At 35.3% G+C, this 19,014-nt stretch overlaps 1 protein-coding gene across 1 annotated transcript; it reads right to left on the bottom strand.

Annotated features, from left to right (window-relative positions):
* Nucleotides 1–998: 998 nt before the first annotated feature.
* On the bottom strand, nt 999–14,961 carry LOC128027165 (neuronal membrane glycoprotein M6-a-like). Its single transcript, XM_052614482.1, has 8 exons — nt 14,544–14,961; nt 5,708–5,900; nt 5,318–5,474; nt 4,839–4,992; nt 4,685–4,761; nt 4,523–4,588; nt 2,975–3,351; nt 999–2,453 (listed from the first exon to the last, which is right to left on the bottom strand). Exons 1-7 carry the CDS (start codon nt 14,578–14,580, stop codon nt 3,199–3,201), a joined length of 837 nt encoding a protein of 278 aa, XP_052470442.1. The 5' UTR covers nt 14,581–14,961; the 3' UTR covers nt 999–2,453; nt 2,975–3,198.
* Between the last annotated feature and the right edge of the window lie 4,053 nt (nt 14,962–19,014).

The raw sequence follows: 19,014 nt of genomic DNA, 5'->3' as shown, positions 1-19,014 counted from the left end.
TAATAAAAAACATCATTATGAAATGTGTCCATTCTTATGTTGTAACAACATCTACCGTATCTTGCACGCATTAACCTTGTTGGAATAATTTCTGCTCAGTTTTGTGAATTTTAATAGGTTCATTTTGGGTATTTTTTATCTGTAAGTGAATTATAAGTTTTGAAAAAGTGGAGTGAATTGCTGGCACTCCTGTGATTATTTATTTATTTATTTTTCAGCAATTCGGCTTTTATTATTATGGTATTATAGCTTTTGTTATAGCTTTTTATTAATTGGTGTTTCTTATTTTTAGTTTAAGTACAGGTTGAGATTTCTAAATATGTTTTTATTTTGTCTTACCACCGCATCACATACTTTACAAAATTTAACAGCAAGAAAATTATTCATACATTTGTATGTCTATATAATTTGTAGTTCACTGAAAAAAAAATTGTTTATTAAACATTACATCTGAGATTTCTGCTGTGAAAGCATATGGGAAAAAAATGACAAGACCTTAAATGTATAAGGACTTTTCAAGTTATACAATAGTCTAAGACAAGAGAGATGTCCTTTTGAAGCCTGTCACCTTGTGGTCTGAGTAAAAATAACAGCTGTAGAAACAACAACTTTCAAAAGTTTGGGGTCAGTAAGATTTATTTATTTATTTTCAATAAATTAATACCTTTATTCAGCAACGACGCATTCAGTTGTTTAAAAATTACACTGAAGACTGGATTAATGGCTACTGAAATAAATTACATTTTAAAATATAAAAATACAGAAAATAGTTATTTTTAATTGTAATAATATTTCACAATATTACTGTATTTTTGATTAAATAATTGTAGCCTTGTTCTGCATAAGAGTAAAAAAAAAAAATTAATTTGACCTTTACAAATTACTTTGTGCATCCTCTTTATTTAGGAGTAAAATCAATTAATTTATGTATTACCACATAAATTAACAAAAATTTTTAGAGTGTGTGTGTGAAGTGAATAATTTCAACATGATACAAATTACTGTTAAAAACAACAACCGTAGAGTATTTATTGACAAGTACACCATTGTCGTATATTTACGCAAGCAGTTTGTCCCTACAGATCAGAAAAGCCACTGTCAAGCGCTTGGCACATTTATGTACAAGACAAATTAATGGTACGGCTTGCTACTAAGCATTCTTTAGTGGGAGTACAAAAAGATTAGTAGACGAGGATAAAGAGAGTGAGCCAGAGTAAGAGAGAGAGAGAGAGAGAGAGAGAGAGGGGGGGGGGGGGGGGGGGGTGAGGGTTCAGAGAAAGCATTAAGTTAGGGGCTCAATTAGGAATAGTAAGGTGAGAAGGCAACTCAGAGGAGTTAGAGAGAACACCACAAAGTAAACAGGCACAAATCAAACACTACCATCTAAGAGTAGGAGTTTCAGCAATGTATTCAGCATAGGATTCAAATTACTGCACATTATGAGGAAGGGGACGACCCAGCAAGACAGTCGCATATAACAAACTCATAAAAATGATGAAATGAAAACTGTTTTTCTTGTTTTAATCCATTATTTAATTTTTTTTTTTGATCCGGAAAAAAACGATTACCACTGAATGCATGACCATGCCACAGATAACAATTAGGTTCACAGTCTTTACCTAACATTACAGGGGGGTGACTTTGCAGCCGGGACCCCAATGCACTTACACCGAGAAAGAGCTCACAAAATGGTCAAATAAGTGCACGAGACTAGCTCTTAAAAACACTGACAGAACATGATTTGCAAGGCATTAAAAGAATGAAAAGACATTTCCATTGTCCAATATAACAATGACTTATTAGCAAGACAACGAGTAACTGTCATCGAGATAATAGTATAAGCTCTTTAAATATTTGTTTTCATCGTGATATTCCCCTTTGAAAAGAAAAAAACCCACAGAAAGAAAGTGATCTGTCACAAAATATTACCGCGTCGCCTGGATTTTTCTTCTCCTCCAAACTTTTTTCTTGAGTTTTTAGAAGAACTAACTCCCTCTGCCCACCCTGTCCAGTCATGGAATGTGTTTTTCAATCTAATATGTATTCACCTGAAATATAAGTGCTAATGTACAGTACATACATTTACAGAATGACTATGTACAAAAGATAAAAATCAAAAACGTCAAATAAAATCCCTGTCAGTTTAACTGTGTCTATATCTATTTGTATAGGAAAATAAAAAGAGGGGGTCATAACGCTGTAGGCTTGTGCATGTGTCGCTTGCTTCCAGTAAAGGGAGAGTTGCATTGTTGCTGAAGAGGGGGTCGTTGACACTGTAGGAAGATTTAAATGCTTCTCAGAGAAGTTACAACGTAATCTACTTTCACGATGCGGTCTGAAAAATGGACTAGCACAGCAAGCAAATAATAACCATTTTGTGTTTTTGTAATCATCCTGATAAGTTACGCAATGACATCTGTAGAAAAATAATAAATAAACACTTTATGGTACATCTGTTATATCTTAATTTCGTTTTTTTTGTCTTTTCTGTCTCAGTTTCTGAGTTTTCTTTTACCAAAATAAAGCAGAATGAACAAGCCATCTGCTGGTCTTGGGCTTCATATCTTCTGATGACTAAAAAAAGATTGACAGAAAGATAGGGAGAAGGAGAGAGAGAGAGAGAGAGAGAATTTTTTTTCCAAAATGTTTTTCATGCTTTAAGTCCTTGATAATGAGACCTTAAAAGACAGACACAAATGGAAAAATGTGCTTTTTTCACCCCAATAACCGACCCTCTACATAAGAGTGATTCATGTACTGATACTAAAAGGTGTTTAAAAAGAGAGAGAGAGAAAAAAAATTATATATATATATATTATATATATATATATGTGTGTGTGTGTATATATATATATATATATATATATATATATATATATATGTATATATATATGTGTGTATGTATGTAGGTATGTATGTATGTATGTATGTATGTATATATATATATTTCTCTTTAAAAACACCTTTTAAACACAAAGAACCAGCAAAATCAAAAAAAAAAAAAAAAATGTAATACAATAATGTGAAAAAACTAAAACACTACTGCTAGCACTAATAATAATAATATTAATGTTTGTGTGAGAGGTAATGGGTTGGCCATGGGGTTGATCATACGACACACCACCTGGACTGCACCAGTGCCAAAACTCCCTTCAACAGGAAGTGAAAGCACTCTCGCCCTCACTGCTGCTTCCTGTCTTATGTGTAGGCATTGAGCCGTTCCTTGGAGCGTGTAGAGTGGATGTCATGCAGCTCCTGCTCCTCCTTGGACTTGCAGTCCTCGTATTTCTGCATTTTACACGCATCCTTCACATAGGCCCAGTTGGCAGACAGCACCATCAGGTAGTGGATCTGAAGCAACACAGTATAATATTAAAAAGCAGCAACAGAGAGTCAACTAAATTATTCTATTATTATTCAACTATAATTTTTTCAGTACAAATTTATTATTATTATTATTATTATTATTATTTAACTAATTTCGAACAGGAAAGAAAGGTTTGCGAGTTGACAGCGGTCTGTGGTGATGACGCATGTTTGTCACTCTAATTTTAGCAGTGACGCCAGCAGGAGGCAGCATTGTAAAGCAGCCAGAGTCCGCTCATAGGTGTGCTGGCAGCCTGCCTTGCTTAGGAGGAAATTCTACAGTCTACTTCAGATATACATGAAAAACTCATCGATGAAGGCAAAGGTTTTACATGTGTGAATGAAAACAACATGTAATGGGTTATCTCACAAAAATACAATGTGTTGGGTAATAAGCAGCTACTGTCTTGATATTATCTCAATCACACACACACACATATATATATGTTAAGAGTTAATTATTGTCCTGCATGAGAGCATACACTATATGTTGTTCAGTGCATTATTAATCAAATCAGATTGACATTATGCATGCTGATTTTCTCATCATGACAAACGGAAAGCTTGGTTATTACCCATCCCAGAGAGTGTGAGGACAAATTGTGTTTAACAATCAGGTACATTTGCTCTTTGCACAGCAGGGGACAGAAAAGCTCTTTCAATAATGTGGTACATCATCCCAGGCTAACAAGCACATTCTCTTTTTCAGAAAATGGTTCCTCGTAAATGACTGAGTGTGTTTGCTTCAAGCTCTAGGGCCTTTCTTCTCCCAGTTTCCATGGCAACAAAATGGCATGCCCAGTGTCTCTCCGTGTATGTGAGAGAGAGAGAGAGAGAGAGAGATGGAGAGAGAGAGAGAGGGAAACCGAAAACAGACACAAAGATAAAAGGAGCTGAAGCAGGTGATGTCATTAATTCAGCTGGCATCATAATCATCACCCAAATAACATACCATTGGCAGTTTAAAAGAAGGAATTTCAAATTTGTTCACACCACAATTTGTCTAGTATCTTTGGTGAATTTCCCCTTTTTACATAAACAAATGGTTCAAGACAAAGAACATCAGTCTCCTTTTAGCACTGCACCCATAAGTACAACGTTTTCTCCAAGTTGCATTGTATGAATTAATTATTGCATTATATTAATCAAAACTCACCATGGCAATGACTGCAGCTCCAGCCCCAGCCAACGCACACACAAACAAATGGAAAGTCATATCCAGCTTTCAGAAAACAAATATTGAGAGAGAAATGAGTCTTGGCTTGCTTTTCATTGTGGATATGACCTATAAAATAATTAGCTAACATTGTTTACGTACCTCATTCGATTCGCACATTTTGTAGAACTTCTCTGATCCTGCACATACAGTCTTCTCCTCTCCAATGGGCACGACACCTAAAATAAATAGTTTTTGTGATTTCACAATCTGTGTTTTTAGGATATATGATGTCTGACACAGACTCTAAACATACCAAACTGGCGCGGGTCAAGACATAAACTTGCTCCCTCCAGAACGGTCATGTTTTGGCAAATGGTCCAGATGTTGAAATACATGAAGACAGGCAACGAGGTGAATGCTGTCACACCCAGCCAAGCCAACATGAAGATGTACGTCAACATGATGAACTGAAGAAAAAGATATCCAAATATCAAATCAAGAAATAAAAGATAAAATCATTAAGAACAAATCCGATTTAAATAGGGAAAATTGTAAGCATTATAAATTGATATAAGTGTTGTAAATTAATTACAGTAATTGCAACCACAGAATATATTTCATGTTTCACTTGGCACAAATTAGAGGGAAATAACTTGCAGAGTTCATTATGTAGTGTAACCTTTTATAGCCTATAAACGGATGCAATATTTATGTGCGGCAGTTTCTCTTAGTGGCTTTGCTGTTGCCCTTTTCTAAATTACAATGCATGAAGCACTCCCAGTGAATTCTCACCCATGCACTGACACAGCGCCCACAGGTGGTGATCTTGAAGTCTCCATACAGGTCCTTGATGGCCCCACTGGTAAAGAAGCCTTCGACCATCAGAAGAATGCCATAGACGAAGAATGCAGAGGCAATGCCATAGATCACATACTTGATAATGTCAATGCTGTGGAAAATGGAGGTAATAAACAGACACATTCCCGTTTGCTTAATTAAATAATTCCTTTGTAAAAGCCAACACACATCCATGATGCATAACAACAACGTTAAAAAAACACTTATTGCTTGTGGTGTAACAAAAATATATGTATTGTATATAAAATGTTTTTAATACATGTATATAATTGAAAATCTCAGCATAGTGAAAAATGTGTGGTTCGATATGTTGCTTACACTTACATTGTAAACACATCCAGACCATCTCCAGGTCCCTTGATCACCTCAAAGTAGTTCTGGAGGATGGTGACCGTCCCAGAAAGAGCTTCATGTCCACATCCACAGAAGAGCGCCACTCCAGCATACAGCAGGATGGTGGCAATCAGGGATGGATAAGGGATTCCTCCTAAACATTTCAGACAACACTCCGCACATCCTGAGAGGAGGATGAAAAAAAGAGGTCATGTGAAAAGCTCATTCATCTGAAAGCTACGGCCGGGAAAAACAAGATGCTTTTGAATCATAGGGTTCTTTAATATGTTTTGTGTGTCTTTATTTGAATCTATTGCTTTGGTTTTGTGTTTTAGATTTTTCTGCCTTTATGAAGTTTAACAGAGCAGTATTCTTGCACAGAAAGCAAAGCTAGTGAAAGTAGTCTTCGGTGCTCTTCTTAGAGCGTAGCCTCTGCCTGACAAGACTAACAAGTACCCAGGAAGTAAATCTTCAATCCACTCACTCTGAGGGTCCAGTTGATTCAGTCTCCAATCTCCAATGATGTGCAAAATTGTCCCTGTGGCAGACTATTTAAAATTCTCCCCTTGGCATCATATACTCTATCAGAGTGAATCATAACAGTATGAATCATGAATAACAAAATGAATGGTAGTATAAGAGGAAGGACTTTGACACTTAGTCATACTGATTGAGTTTTTCCCTAATGATTGCCTTCATGTCTTTCATTATAGGACTATTTTAACTTTAGATTTCATATCTCTGCAACAGATGAGACAAGTGCATTACGTAAAAAAAAACAACAACAAAAAAAAAAACACTTGCAGGCATATAAGCAGTGTATTAAACTGTTTTGTTGTTGTTACATAGTTCTCACACTTACCAGTTCTGAAATGTTTAAATGTTATGGTACAGTGACAATATTTCAGAATTATGAGCTAAAAATATATATATATATATATTTTACATATATTTAATATTTGTAAATATGATATTTCACATTATTTAATAATGAACATTCTTTATAATTATAATAATTATTTATAAATCATTATTTAAATTCATATAAGGAATATTAAATCAATATACATTTTCAGCATAAAAAGATCATTCCTATGTTATACTTACAGTAGAACACATGAACACACAATAATTACTTTTTTTAATTACTAAATTTTACAGTAAATTTACATGTATTGTCTTTTTTTAACATTATAGCATTTATCACTTAATATCACTTAGTTAATTAATTGACTGTTTTTTACTGTAGCATTTCTATGCCATCGCTCTAAAATGCATTTCTGCATTGTGGAAAATATGGCATATGTTCCCACTCAGTGTTTGTTTCCCAATATAAAACAATAAAACAACTGCTGGAACTCGCATGATTTACACTGTGCAAGAGTTATGAGTATGGTTTGGTGGAGGCTCTGTTTCAGGCCTTTTTATGTGAATTATTGAATACTGCCAAACACCGCTATGATGATGCCGTAATGAACCTCAGACCTGGCTTTGGCAAGGGATCGACCTGTTGCTGTAGCAACTGCTGTGGATTGCGAGGAGTGAGAATACAGACTGATCTGATTCTTTGTACTGCTTTATAGATCTATAAGTTTTCTATGTCCAGCATAAGAAGAAGAAAAAAGTTGTCTTAAAAATGTTGCATTTAAATTTTTTAAAAACACTGCAATTTTTTTTTTGTTATATTACTTTACTAATAATATATTTATATATTTTATTTAAATTATTACTTAAATGTGTGTTTGTATAATCCTAAATAATAAATGTTCATATTACTATAATTATACTCAGCTACATAAAAATATTAGCATTTACACAATAGTACTTGCCCTTTTGATCCTGTTATGAGATTATTTGCACTGTGGAAACCACTGCATTGGCTGAGAGAAATCATATGTACTGAATCCGCCACAAATTGCATTACATTACAATGCAGCCTTGAATTAATCACTTAAGGGTGTTAGACCATGAAATGCCATTAGAAATTAATGCAGATTGCACACTTTGTTAAGGAACTGAATCTTATTTATGATATAAATTCTCACAGGATAGCATCTGTGGCAATATTCACATGCAGACAAAATGTTGCTATCTCTTATATAGTGCAGCCAAAACCAGAAATGGTTTAATGTACCAATGCATTAATGAAACCAAATATTAGTCCCTGATACAAAATTTAACCATTAAATCAGTGCAAACATTCTTGAATAGAAATGGCTAATGTCTAGCTGAAAAGATACAGGATGTTTTTAGAGATAACATAAACTTCCTTTCTATCTTTTTAACAATACCAGCTAAAACTCTGCATGTATTTTCTCAATATGTATATGCATTCAAAAAAAAAAAAAAAAAAAAAAAAAAAATAATAATAATAATATATATATGCATTTTATTTTATTACTGGATAAAAACTGATAAGCTTAATCTTCACAAACACAGCTCAACATTAACAGTTTGAGGAGCCAGTCTGACGCTTAATCAAATATACTAAACAATCTGATAAAATTTTCCTGATTAACTTTAAGCATTAAGTTGTTACTGTTAACTAAAACTTGATGTAAAACTGTTTAAAATTGTTTTCATTAACTATATATATATATATATATATGTATATATATATATATATATATATATATATATATATATATATATATATATATATATATATATATATATGTATATATATATATATATATATATATATATATATATATATATATATATATATATATAGTTAATGAAAACTATTTTAAATAGTTTTACATCAAGTTTTAGTTTTAGCAAACCACGATTTAGGTGCCCTTGAGCAAGGCACTGAACCCTCAACTGCTCCCCAGGTGCCGCAGCATAAATGGGTGCCCACTGTTCCAGGTGTGTTTTCATGGTGTGTGTGTTCACTGCTCTGTGTGTGTGTACTTTGGATGGGTTAAATGCAGAGCACAAATTCTGAGTATGGGTCACCATACTTGGCTGAATGTCAAATCACTTTCACTTTTCACTTTCATATCTATAAAACATTTCTAAATATTTCTTATTTATTACAGCTTAAGCTAAAATTAAAATTAAATTAAACAAATTACAAACAAATAAAAGCTCATTCAGAATAGTAATAAATAATAATATATAACAATAAAATAACAATGGCATTTGGAAATTGTTTTCAGGTGTTAAACCAAACATTATGCACGTAAACAACAGTCCTAACCCTAACAACATAAACAAAAGCAATACCCTGGAGGGTCCTCTGATAATAAAGCAATCGCTGCTCCCACCCTCTCGCCCCTGCACCTCCCCCCATGTCCCTCAATCACTCCACCCAATGCCCATCTGTCAGTCTGACAGACACAGTGCAACTCCCGCCTCGACTCGCCCCACCCCCAACCTCCAATCAATCCCTGGGACTGCGGGGTCACTGCGAACCAGTGGTCACCCTGATATCCACACATGTTCGGTGAGGAAACGTTCTCACAGGACTCTGACAAAGACTTTGCAACAAAACGCTAATCCGCACCACAGAAGGGAGAGAGAGAAAGGGATAAGATGTTGCGACAGATGAATGAAAAAGACAGTGGGAGTCAGAGAGACAGTCAGATGGAGAGGAAAACAGATAAAAGTGCTGGTTAATATGTAGTGACATTATTATTATTATTTTAACTTAAGACCCACTGTTAAACCCTCTCCATTCATAACCAGCTCACTCATGCCCTCTTTGGCCTTTGTTTTAATAGGATTTGAATAATTTGTAATTTTAAAGTGATTAGCATTACATTACCCTGAATGCCATTCTTTCTGTAAAAAAAAAGAAGAAAGAATTCAAATTCAATTGAACACAATCACATGAAGCGGCTACATGAGGGGCGCTGTGTCACTGTCTCCGGCCCCTCCCTGAAAGCGCGCGGGTTTTCATCACCGCACGTCTGTGTGACGAATCTGCACATGTTTCATCAACCAGCTGGGTTGCTGCGGTGATGGAGGTGCATGCCCTGAGAATGGGCCGGGCCTGTGCGTGTACCATGACCCACTTACAGCGCCGTGTGTCTACACATTCAGCAGCAAACGGACTGAATGGGAGACACATTTACAAGGATTACAGGGAGGAAAAGAGTCCAGCACCCACGCAGCATGAACGGCAAAGACTTCACCCAACCCTGCTGCTTATGCTGGGGCTGCTAGAAGATTCTAACACATCCCACAATCATCTGTAAAGGAACCCATTTAGACTCCTTAGTATTTTGTTTGTTTTTATCTGGATTTGAAATACACTGCATATGGCATTCTTGTAAATCTCTCTACACCATGGAAATTTTGGACAAATATTTCCCCATGGAAGTTATTAAGGAGTTGTTTTTAGCAATATTTTGAGTCATATTACACTGTGATGTGTTTAAGGGTTAAACGAAATGTCTTTAAACTACCTTAAGAATCTGTTTCTTGTTCGACTGTCTGTTCGTATTGTCATTTGGCGTGTCAGAAACACTAGGGTGAACAAAACTGCACAGAATTCACTTTCTATGAATAGCCGTGATTCAGTTTAGAAGACAATTAGTGAAACTTCAGTGTCCCTGAGAGGTTTGACTAGAGTGTGGGAACAATAGGAGTGTCCAGATTACAGGGTTGCCTCTGCATCACACAAGGTTGGGTAAATGAAAAAAAAAAAAAAACAGGAAGGATGTGGGATTGCAAGATAACTTGCATCCCACAGAGGTATAGAATTCAATCACGCTTTCATTTGCTTTACAGATCCATCACACAGCTTAGAGAAAAAGAGGAGTACATTTGCACCACAGGATCAAAACTGATGGGAATATTCAAACAAGTGTTTATATTCCTAGTGTAATGCATCAAGCAATCAAAGTTTGCATTGGATTTGAATAACGAAATGGGTTTGTTACATATACTGGGCAGCTAAAAGTAGTATGAGAGGCATAACACCATGCAATGGTGGGCACAAAAATCTCTTATAAATGAGTTTGTTTACATGCACAGCAAAACTAAATATAGTTAACTATTAAAAATCAGCTCAATACATTTTACATAGCAGAAAACGTTAACGTAATGATTTTAAAATTGCTGAGTTTCTGACATCAGAACGTAAACAGACGGAAGACACAAGCACATTGAATTGGCAAGCAAAACAGCAGTGAGGTAATTGGCAAAAATTTGTAGTTTTTAAAGCATGTCGATTGTTACACACATGTAAATGCCCTCACACTTTTTATATAAGCACACAATGCCGAAAATAAACTTTATGAACATCTCAAAATCTTTTCAGTGGATGATGTTACACAGTCAGTAGAGATTGATATGAGCTCATCTAACAGACTGAACTTTGTCAACAGTGGCACTGACAGAAATTTGCAGGAAAAGCCATAAATAAAAGATGGGGAGTGGGATGGAATCTGTGTGTGTTAACAGCCTAATGTCTTCTAATCCAATAATCATGAGAGGTAATGAAATGTCCATTCTCCCATCAGGCCGCTTAGTTCCCCACTCCATCATAGTGCGGTAGGGTCAGCACAACAGTCAATATGTGAATACTACAGCTGGTTATGGTTTTCTTAAGAAAATTCCGCTGCAGTCATTGACTCATTAGTAAGCATTGTGTGTTAGGTCTAATGGCACTGAATTAGGGAATTACGCATTATATGCATTGCGAAGTATTCCTGTAGCTAAAGTTCTGCCAATTGCAAAAATTTAAATATGTTAGTCACCTCAAATGTTTTACAATAAACATTTTCATTTAGTCTTGCTCTTTGGGATTCTTCCGGACCAATTTGGAAATCTCACTCAGTACATATATATAGAGAGAGACATACATCTTATCTTGGATTTGCATTCTTATCAACAAGTTATTTAGGTACACTTTATGGACAATAAGCATTTCCTATATAAACAACACAATCAAAACATCGATTTATATGCAAAACAACTTAAAAATACAGACAAATGAATAACAGGAAAGTAAATGAATAACAGGCTTTCTGCATTTCTATAATGTATTCCTGTAGCTAAATGTGAAGCATTCGTATTTTTTTTTTTTTTTTAATTTTTATGCATGTATAGGTAAATATTTATATATAGTATATTAACAGTATAGTCAAAACCTGTCAGTAGGTTAGTTGTTTATAGGTTTATACAGACGTGCAGTCTACAAATTACATCAGAGCGACAGCAGTAGAAACGCCCACAAGCGTCTTCTAGCGACACACAGCAAAAAAGTCGCTGGCAGTGTAAACGGGCTTGAGTCGTATTCTGCTGAAGTTAAACTTGAAGGAAATTGCTGTAAGTGACGCCCTGGCCATATTTATGCTCTATTATGCAGTGTAAGCTGTGTTTGCCTAGAGAGACCAAATAGCAGCTTATAACCTTCTTATAACCTACTTGCATCATTGCATTGGTGGTTAAAATTAAGGTTTGACATTTTAGGAAAAGATTTTGCACAAATTAGGCAAAATAGTAGCATGTGTGATATATATTGTATGAAATAATACCATAATTGTTGTTTTAACGATTTGCAATTTGACATTATTGGTATTTAGTCAAAAACCAAACAAAACACTCATATAAAGTGCTGTGAGGTGTAGATTAGACTAGTGTGTGCATTTAGAGTGTGTTCTTTCACTGTGTGATTCAGTCTGTTAAAATGCACAAAATTGAAGATATAGGGGCAGAAAATTTATAAATTCACATAATTTCACATAATAAGTTTTTTCCTCCAAATTTTTTTCTTTTTTACAACACTTCAATAAACAACAAGTTAATTAAGAGCCTTGCTTTGAAACACCATATTGCCTGTTTTTACTCTATTTCGACAAGAAAAAATAATTCCAAGCACAGCCATCTGCGTAAATGACGGTGTTTTGTTCTTGAATAAATCCATCGTTTAAATGATTTGGTTCAATTGCAATGACTCACTTATTAACAGTGACTGTGACTTGCTGACACCTACAGTACAGTACATTTAAATTATCTTTTGATTGATTTATTTATTTTCATATAATTTTTAATTAGTATTTACCATTTTAAGTCTAATATATCAAAACATTATTTCTGCATTTTCATGTCTGCAACTTTCATGTCCTACATTAAACAGGGTGTAAATACATCTAAATGCCACTTCAGTTGAAGGTTCTGTGCTTCCTCTGCATTAAAAATATAAATTTTGTTGATACTGTGTGGGGCGGGGCCGAGAGGCGTGGGAACGAGGAGTGAGGCCAGGTGTAGTGATTGGAGATGAGCTACACCTGCGCCCCACCGCCGGTATCGAGTCCCACGTAGGAGATGGAAGGATATAAAACTGGAGCGACTATAGTAAAGGACGAGAGAGGAAACATTATTTTATGTTTTGCTTTTTATTTATGCGCACCAGTCGTCCGTGAGGGGCTGGTGCGCTGTTTTGTGTTTATTTTGAATATTAAAATTTTATTTGATTGTGCGCCGGTTCCGCCTCCTTTTTCCGGATGAATAGGAAGTTTTTATCATTACATACTGATTTTTTAATTTGCCTGGTAACAGCCAAAATGTCTTATTATTCCATATAACCGATTCCTTTAATTAAAAAACAACTAGTTTGAGATTTATAGGCCTATTTCAGGGGTGTCCTGGAGGGCCGCAGCCCTGCAAAGTTCTGTTCTATCCCTGCTCCAACACACATGCCATGTCGTTTTCAAATAAGCCTAAATAAATAGATTAGCTGGATCAGATGTGTTCAATTAGGGTTATATCTAAACTATGCAGGACTGTGGCCCTCCAGGAACTGAGTTTGACACCCTTGGCCAATCCCATTTTTGTAAAATTTCATTAATGTAATGATACTTTAGTAGAATATTTTCATACTCTTCCACCTCTGGCTTAATATCACACAAGCACACTGACAGTTCAAGCACAGCAGACCTGACATGGCTGCTATCATCACAATGCTTTAGAAGGGAGAAGGGGAAATCACTGAAATATAAAGAGCCCTCATAGATGTAGCGAGAAGAGGAGGATGAGAGAGTTCCGAAGGCTATTATTTTGAGTATTTGTATTCTCTTTCTTTTGGCTCCTCACCATGCAGTCATGTCCAAATATTTTCTCTATAGTCCACCAAAGAAGAAAAAAGACACACAGTGATTTCCACCCTGAGCTTGAAACCTCAGCCCCTGCAAATGGTGGTATTATAAATAGCAAACTCCCTCTCACACAAAGAAACAAATGCTCCTGCACACAAATGAAAGAGCAAGCCAAGAAAATGAAAGAAAGGGAAACAATGGCTAAATTAGGATTTAGGATGAATATTTAAATATCCAGCGCATGCAGAAGATGGTTCTCCCATCTGTCTCAGCCTCCCTCAGACAGACTGACAGAAATGCGCGGCAAACAAAGGCAGACCCATCAGATTGTACACACACAAACACACACACACACACACACACACACATGTGCTCACACGGGACCCATCCCCTGCACACACCCCTCTACAATCATTATCCTATCGAAAATCTGACAATTGTTTTTTTTGGTTTTTTTTTTCAGAATGTAAGCATAATATTTGCTAAGCCAAGTTAATTGCATGTATTCAAGAACTAAAAATTAATGCGCTGCAACACAGTTTCCGCATGAAATACATCAATGGGAATTCATAAACTGGATTTGAAAATTTGGCAGAATATGCTGCTTCTTCAATGAAAAAAAAAAAAATAACCTATATTCTGACAGTTTTCATAACCTCATTTTATAATCCACAAGATCAGACATAATGAAAATCAGTGAGGGATTAGGCACAAAGGTAAACAACACACTCGTAAAGATGGATGAGAAAAAAATGGAGAAAGAAGCATTCCATTACCCTTCTGGGTCTGTCCCTCATCCATGTCCTCTTCCATACTGCCTTGTCCTCTGATTTCGGGGGTCTCTACAGCGGTGACCAGAGTTGCGGCTGTGGGTTTAAAGTCCTCTGCTTAAACGCCTTCCTTTGCTTGCTTACCACAACAGAGGCTGAGGCTGGCTTTCAATGCACAAGTCTCTCTCTCCCCCTCTCTCTCCCTCTCTCAGACTCTCACTCCCTCCTCCCACTCCTCACTCTCTCGCTCCTGCTACTACCCTGTTCCTCACAGAGGAGAGCGGCTGTCAAGACCGATTTTTTTCAGTTGACTTCTCTTGTGTGAGGAGGTTGAGTGTGGCATCTCAGCACGGGCTCGTGCAAACCAGTGAGTGTTAAGACATTCAGACCTCTATATACTTCTATATATGTGTTTATACGAGGTAACACAAGCTCAAGTGTGGAATACAAAAACAACAAATCCACAACCACTCAAAACATGGAGCAGCACACTGGGTGAACAGAGAGAGGTGGGGTTTCAGTGGAGTCAAGCACTAAGCCAGTTAAAGCCTCCACAGTGCACCCCTTCTCTAAAAAAATGGTTAATGCTGGTTACATCTCTGCTGCATTGAACTCGAGATAAAAACAAGAAAAAATCAACAATTTACATTCTGTCTGGTAATAACCTCATACAAATTGTAGATATGCTGAGGCTACTTTTTAAGGGGACAGAACCCCGGTGATATTAGCAAGCTTATTAAAGATATGAGCAAAGTCTTTTTTCAAACCATGAATACATAAATGTATTTATTTTTTTTTTGACATTTTGTGTACATACATAGTCAGGTTCCTTTGGTACAACATTGCTAAAGCTCACTTTAGCATTTCTCGTAATTTTCATTACACATTTCCAAGTGTTATAGGAAGAGAAACAGCTTTGCGATCAGTGGAGCTATCACTTGTCACAGCTCATTCTAGGTTGGTCAGTGACAAATAAAGTACTTTGTATGCATTCTACGCAATTATTGTAATTTACATATCAGCATTGGATGTATGTTTCATTGCATAATGTGAAAGGTATCTCTCCTACAGAATTATTGCTAACGTTTTCAGAAACACACATACTATACTTGTAATAATAAGTCGAAGGGGTTGAAATATAATGATGACATCATCCTGAGTAGGTTTTTACAGCTTTGCTGCTTCATGCGCAACATGGATGAAATATGAATGTATGTGATGAATATAACATCATATGGTGTGCTCATCTGATTCTTTATGTGTGTGTGTGTGTGTGTGTGTGTGTGTGTGCTGAAATATATTCACTGTCTATCATTCCAGTGAGTGACAAAAACATAAAAGGCATAAAAAGGCAGTTTATTTATAGTCTATATATATGGCAGAATAAGTCCAACATTTTAAATGGAAAAGCCAATCGCTAATTGGTAAAGTAATCCTGTCATTGCAGCTGCTGTTAGAAGCTCAGGTTAATATAGAAACAGTTAGTGTGTTGAGACACAAACTAGGAATGGCTGGTTCAGCCTGAAGTAAATCTTTAAAATCTGAAGTTTGACTTTAAAATCGACATGAATTCAGCAGTGTTGACTTTGTTAGTGCACCTTGAGGCAAACAATTAATTCTAGTTAATGCACATAAAAGAAAAATGTTTGTCTTTGTAATCTTTAATCAAAATCCGAACATTCACTTTCTTTCTGGAATAGCATTCCTTCTGAGATGATATCAGTTTGGCGGCTTGGGTAGAGATTTCTTAACCTTCCCTCCAACTGTTAGCTTGCTGTGAGTGAGAGATTGAGAGGAGAAGAGATAAAATAAAACGCTGCCCTCTATTTAATATCCCATTTCAGTTGGTCAAAAATTTGTCACAATATTGAAGTAAAGTAGGCAGAAACTTCTGGTTTACACATACTTTATATATGGTATTTATATGTGAGTGAGGTAAGCCTTTTTTGACATTTCATTATTTCCTAAATCAAGCAGATTGGTCTTGGATGGCCAAAATAGCTGCCTGTAGGCATTGCAAATATGGCCACTCAAGTGAACAGACTTTCCTTGAAAAGGAAATTGGCGGGGGTAATTGGCTGTCTCTGAACATGTCTGCCAATTGTTTCTATGATTAAATAATATTAATAAACATTTTAACTCAAAATTAAGAAAACAGTTGTCTTAAATTCTATACAAATATGTTTGACTACAATGAGAATGCATATCTAATTGCCCGCTTATAAAGCTCCATCATGTTATCATAATTGTACAAAATATTAATCACTAGATAATCTATTTAAACAGCTTTTTAAAGGGGCCATGAACTGAGAAACCAAATTAATTTGATTGTGTATTCTTTGCAAACATACTTTAACAAAAAGATACGGATAAACTGACAGTAATGCCACAACTTGTAAGTAATCATGTTAATTCTAATCATATACAGTCAGAGTTCTTTATGGCAAAATTATTTTTGCTGTTTATGAGTAAGTGAATCAAGCCAGTGACTAAACAGTCAACTATTCCTCTTAGCAGCATGGAAATCATCTGTTATTAAATTGTCATAGTATTAGTAATAATCAACACTTTCAAGATTCGTTTATGTTGTAAGCTATGAAGATACAAATGTTGTAAAAGTTTTTTAGAAAGTTTAAGTTCAACAAACAATAAATAGCAGTGGGCATTCACACTGAAATCTCGGGAGATGATAATTTAATCAGGGTTCAATTCAGAGGACTAAAAAGAAAATCTAATATATAAATTCTACTAGAGCAATGCCAGGCAATCATTATGGATATTTACCTGCAATATGGATATATTTATCAAGTTTTTACTGACACCATTACTTCAAAACTACTGGCTTATGATCTGCTGACACTTTGAAAGATGCATTAACATGTCCTAGACAAAATGCTGACAGATTTACTTTCGACCAGCAATTTTGAGTACTAAAATTATTGTGAAGGCCGAACTGCTTTCTTATTTAGAATCTGAGAATAGCATCTAGTTGCTACTGAAAGTGTGTTAGGGGCCACTCACACAGGACACACTTTATTTTACAGTCTCGTTGTTACACATCAAGTAAAAATACATGAAACTATATACCTTACAGTAAGTACATGTTGCTAATTAATATTACTTAGTACTTAAATGTATAATTACACTGTAACAAGACAGCTTAAAGTGTGACCAAACATTCAGAATTGGCTCTCTGAAAAATGTAAATATATTTTTTCTCAGTGTCAAATTATACTATCTATCTATCTATCTATCTATCTATCTATACAACTATATAATATATATATATTGTATTAATATGATTTATTACATGAAAATATCAAAAAGGTATTTAATATACAAAACTAAATATTTTCATAAATAACTAAATAATATAGTAATAGTAACTAAATTATGTAACAGTAATAACAACATACACATTCGATAACCTTATACATAAATTATACATAATTAATAATAATGTTATAGATATAACTGAATAATAGCAAATTAAATATACAGTTATGTTTACTTCGTTACATGAAATAGCTGATTAAATGTATTTACATTTACATTACACTATTATTTCTAAAGAATATATTATATAACTTGTAAGTCAATAATAAACATTTGCTGTCAATTAATTCTAACATTAATTTTGTATAAATTATTCAAAATTAATGTCAGAATTAACTGACAGCAAATGTGTTTATAATTGACTTAAAAGTTGTAAATAAATATTATTTAGATACTTCATTATTTAATAATGTGATTTAATCATAGCGAATTATATTAATGTCATTTGCATATACGGAAGGAAAATGATCTCCAATGTGATTGCCACATGTCATGGAGTCTGTGCAGGCACAAACACAGCCACACCCCGGTCCCTGATGATGCTGCTTTTCTGGGAAGGTGGTGGGAGAGAGACGTTGGCTGTTGCTGCCAAGTGTGTGTGTGTTGTTCGTATGTGCATGTGTTAATGTGTGATGCACAGGCAATGAGTATGGGGTGGGTTTTGGAGAGGAAATCCAAAGTTAATGAGCGATACTTTAACACCCAATCCCCCTTCTGGCTAATCATGTTTCTGTCTGGATTAAATAAATGAATCAGAACACCCCTCCTCTATCTCTTAAATACATACATCCTCACTATTTTACACTGTAGGCGCAGATGACAAAAAAACACACAACAGATGGCTTAGCAGCCTCTACAAGGGCATCTAGCCGTCTACATGCAGTTAGTTGGCAATGGAAAGCATTGCACAAAATGTGTGCCAGTGTGCATGTATTCTGAATTGCTTGCAGTGAGTGCTACCATCGCTCACTCGATTGTAGCTCTAGATGACTTGTTACCATGGAAACACACTTTAGATGTCGCCTGTCCAGGAGGCAACGCATGCACACATACCGTACATGTATACACTGAGCACACAATGTGCACAGAGCATGAAACATCCTGTTTTATAACAAGCTAACACAAAATAACTCTTGACAGG

Source organism: Carassius gibelio, chromosome A14, assembly GCF_023724105.1.
Source record: "Carassius gibelio isolate Cgi1373 ecotype wild population from Czech Republic chromosome A14, carGib1.2-hapl.c, whole genome shotgun sequence".
Lineage (NCBI taxonomy): Eukaryota > Metazoa > Chordata > Actinopteri > Cypriniformes > Cyprinidae > Carassius > Carassius gibelio.
This window is presented reverse-complemented; position numbering and strand designations above follow the sequence as displayed.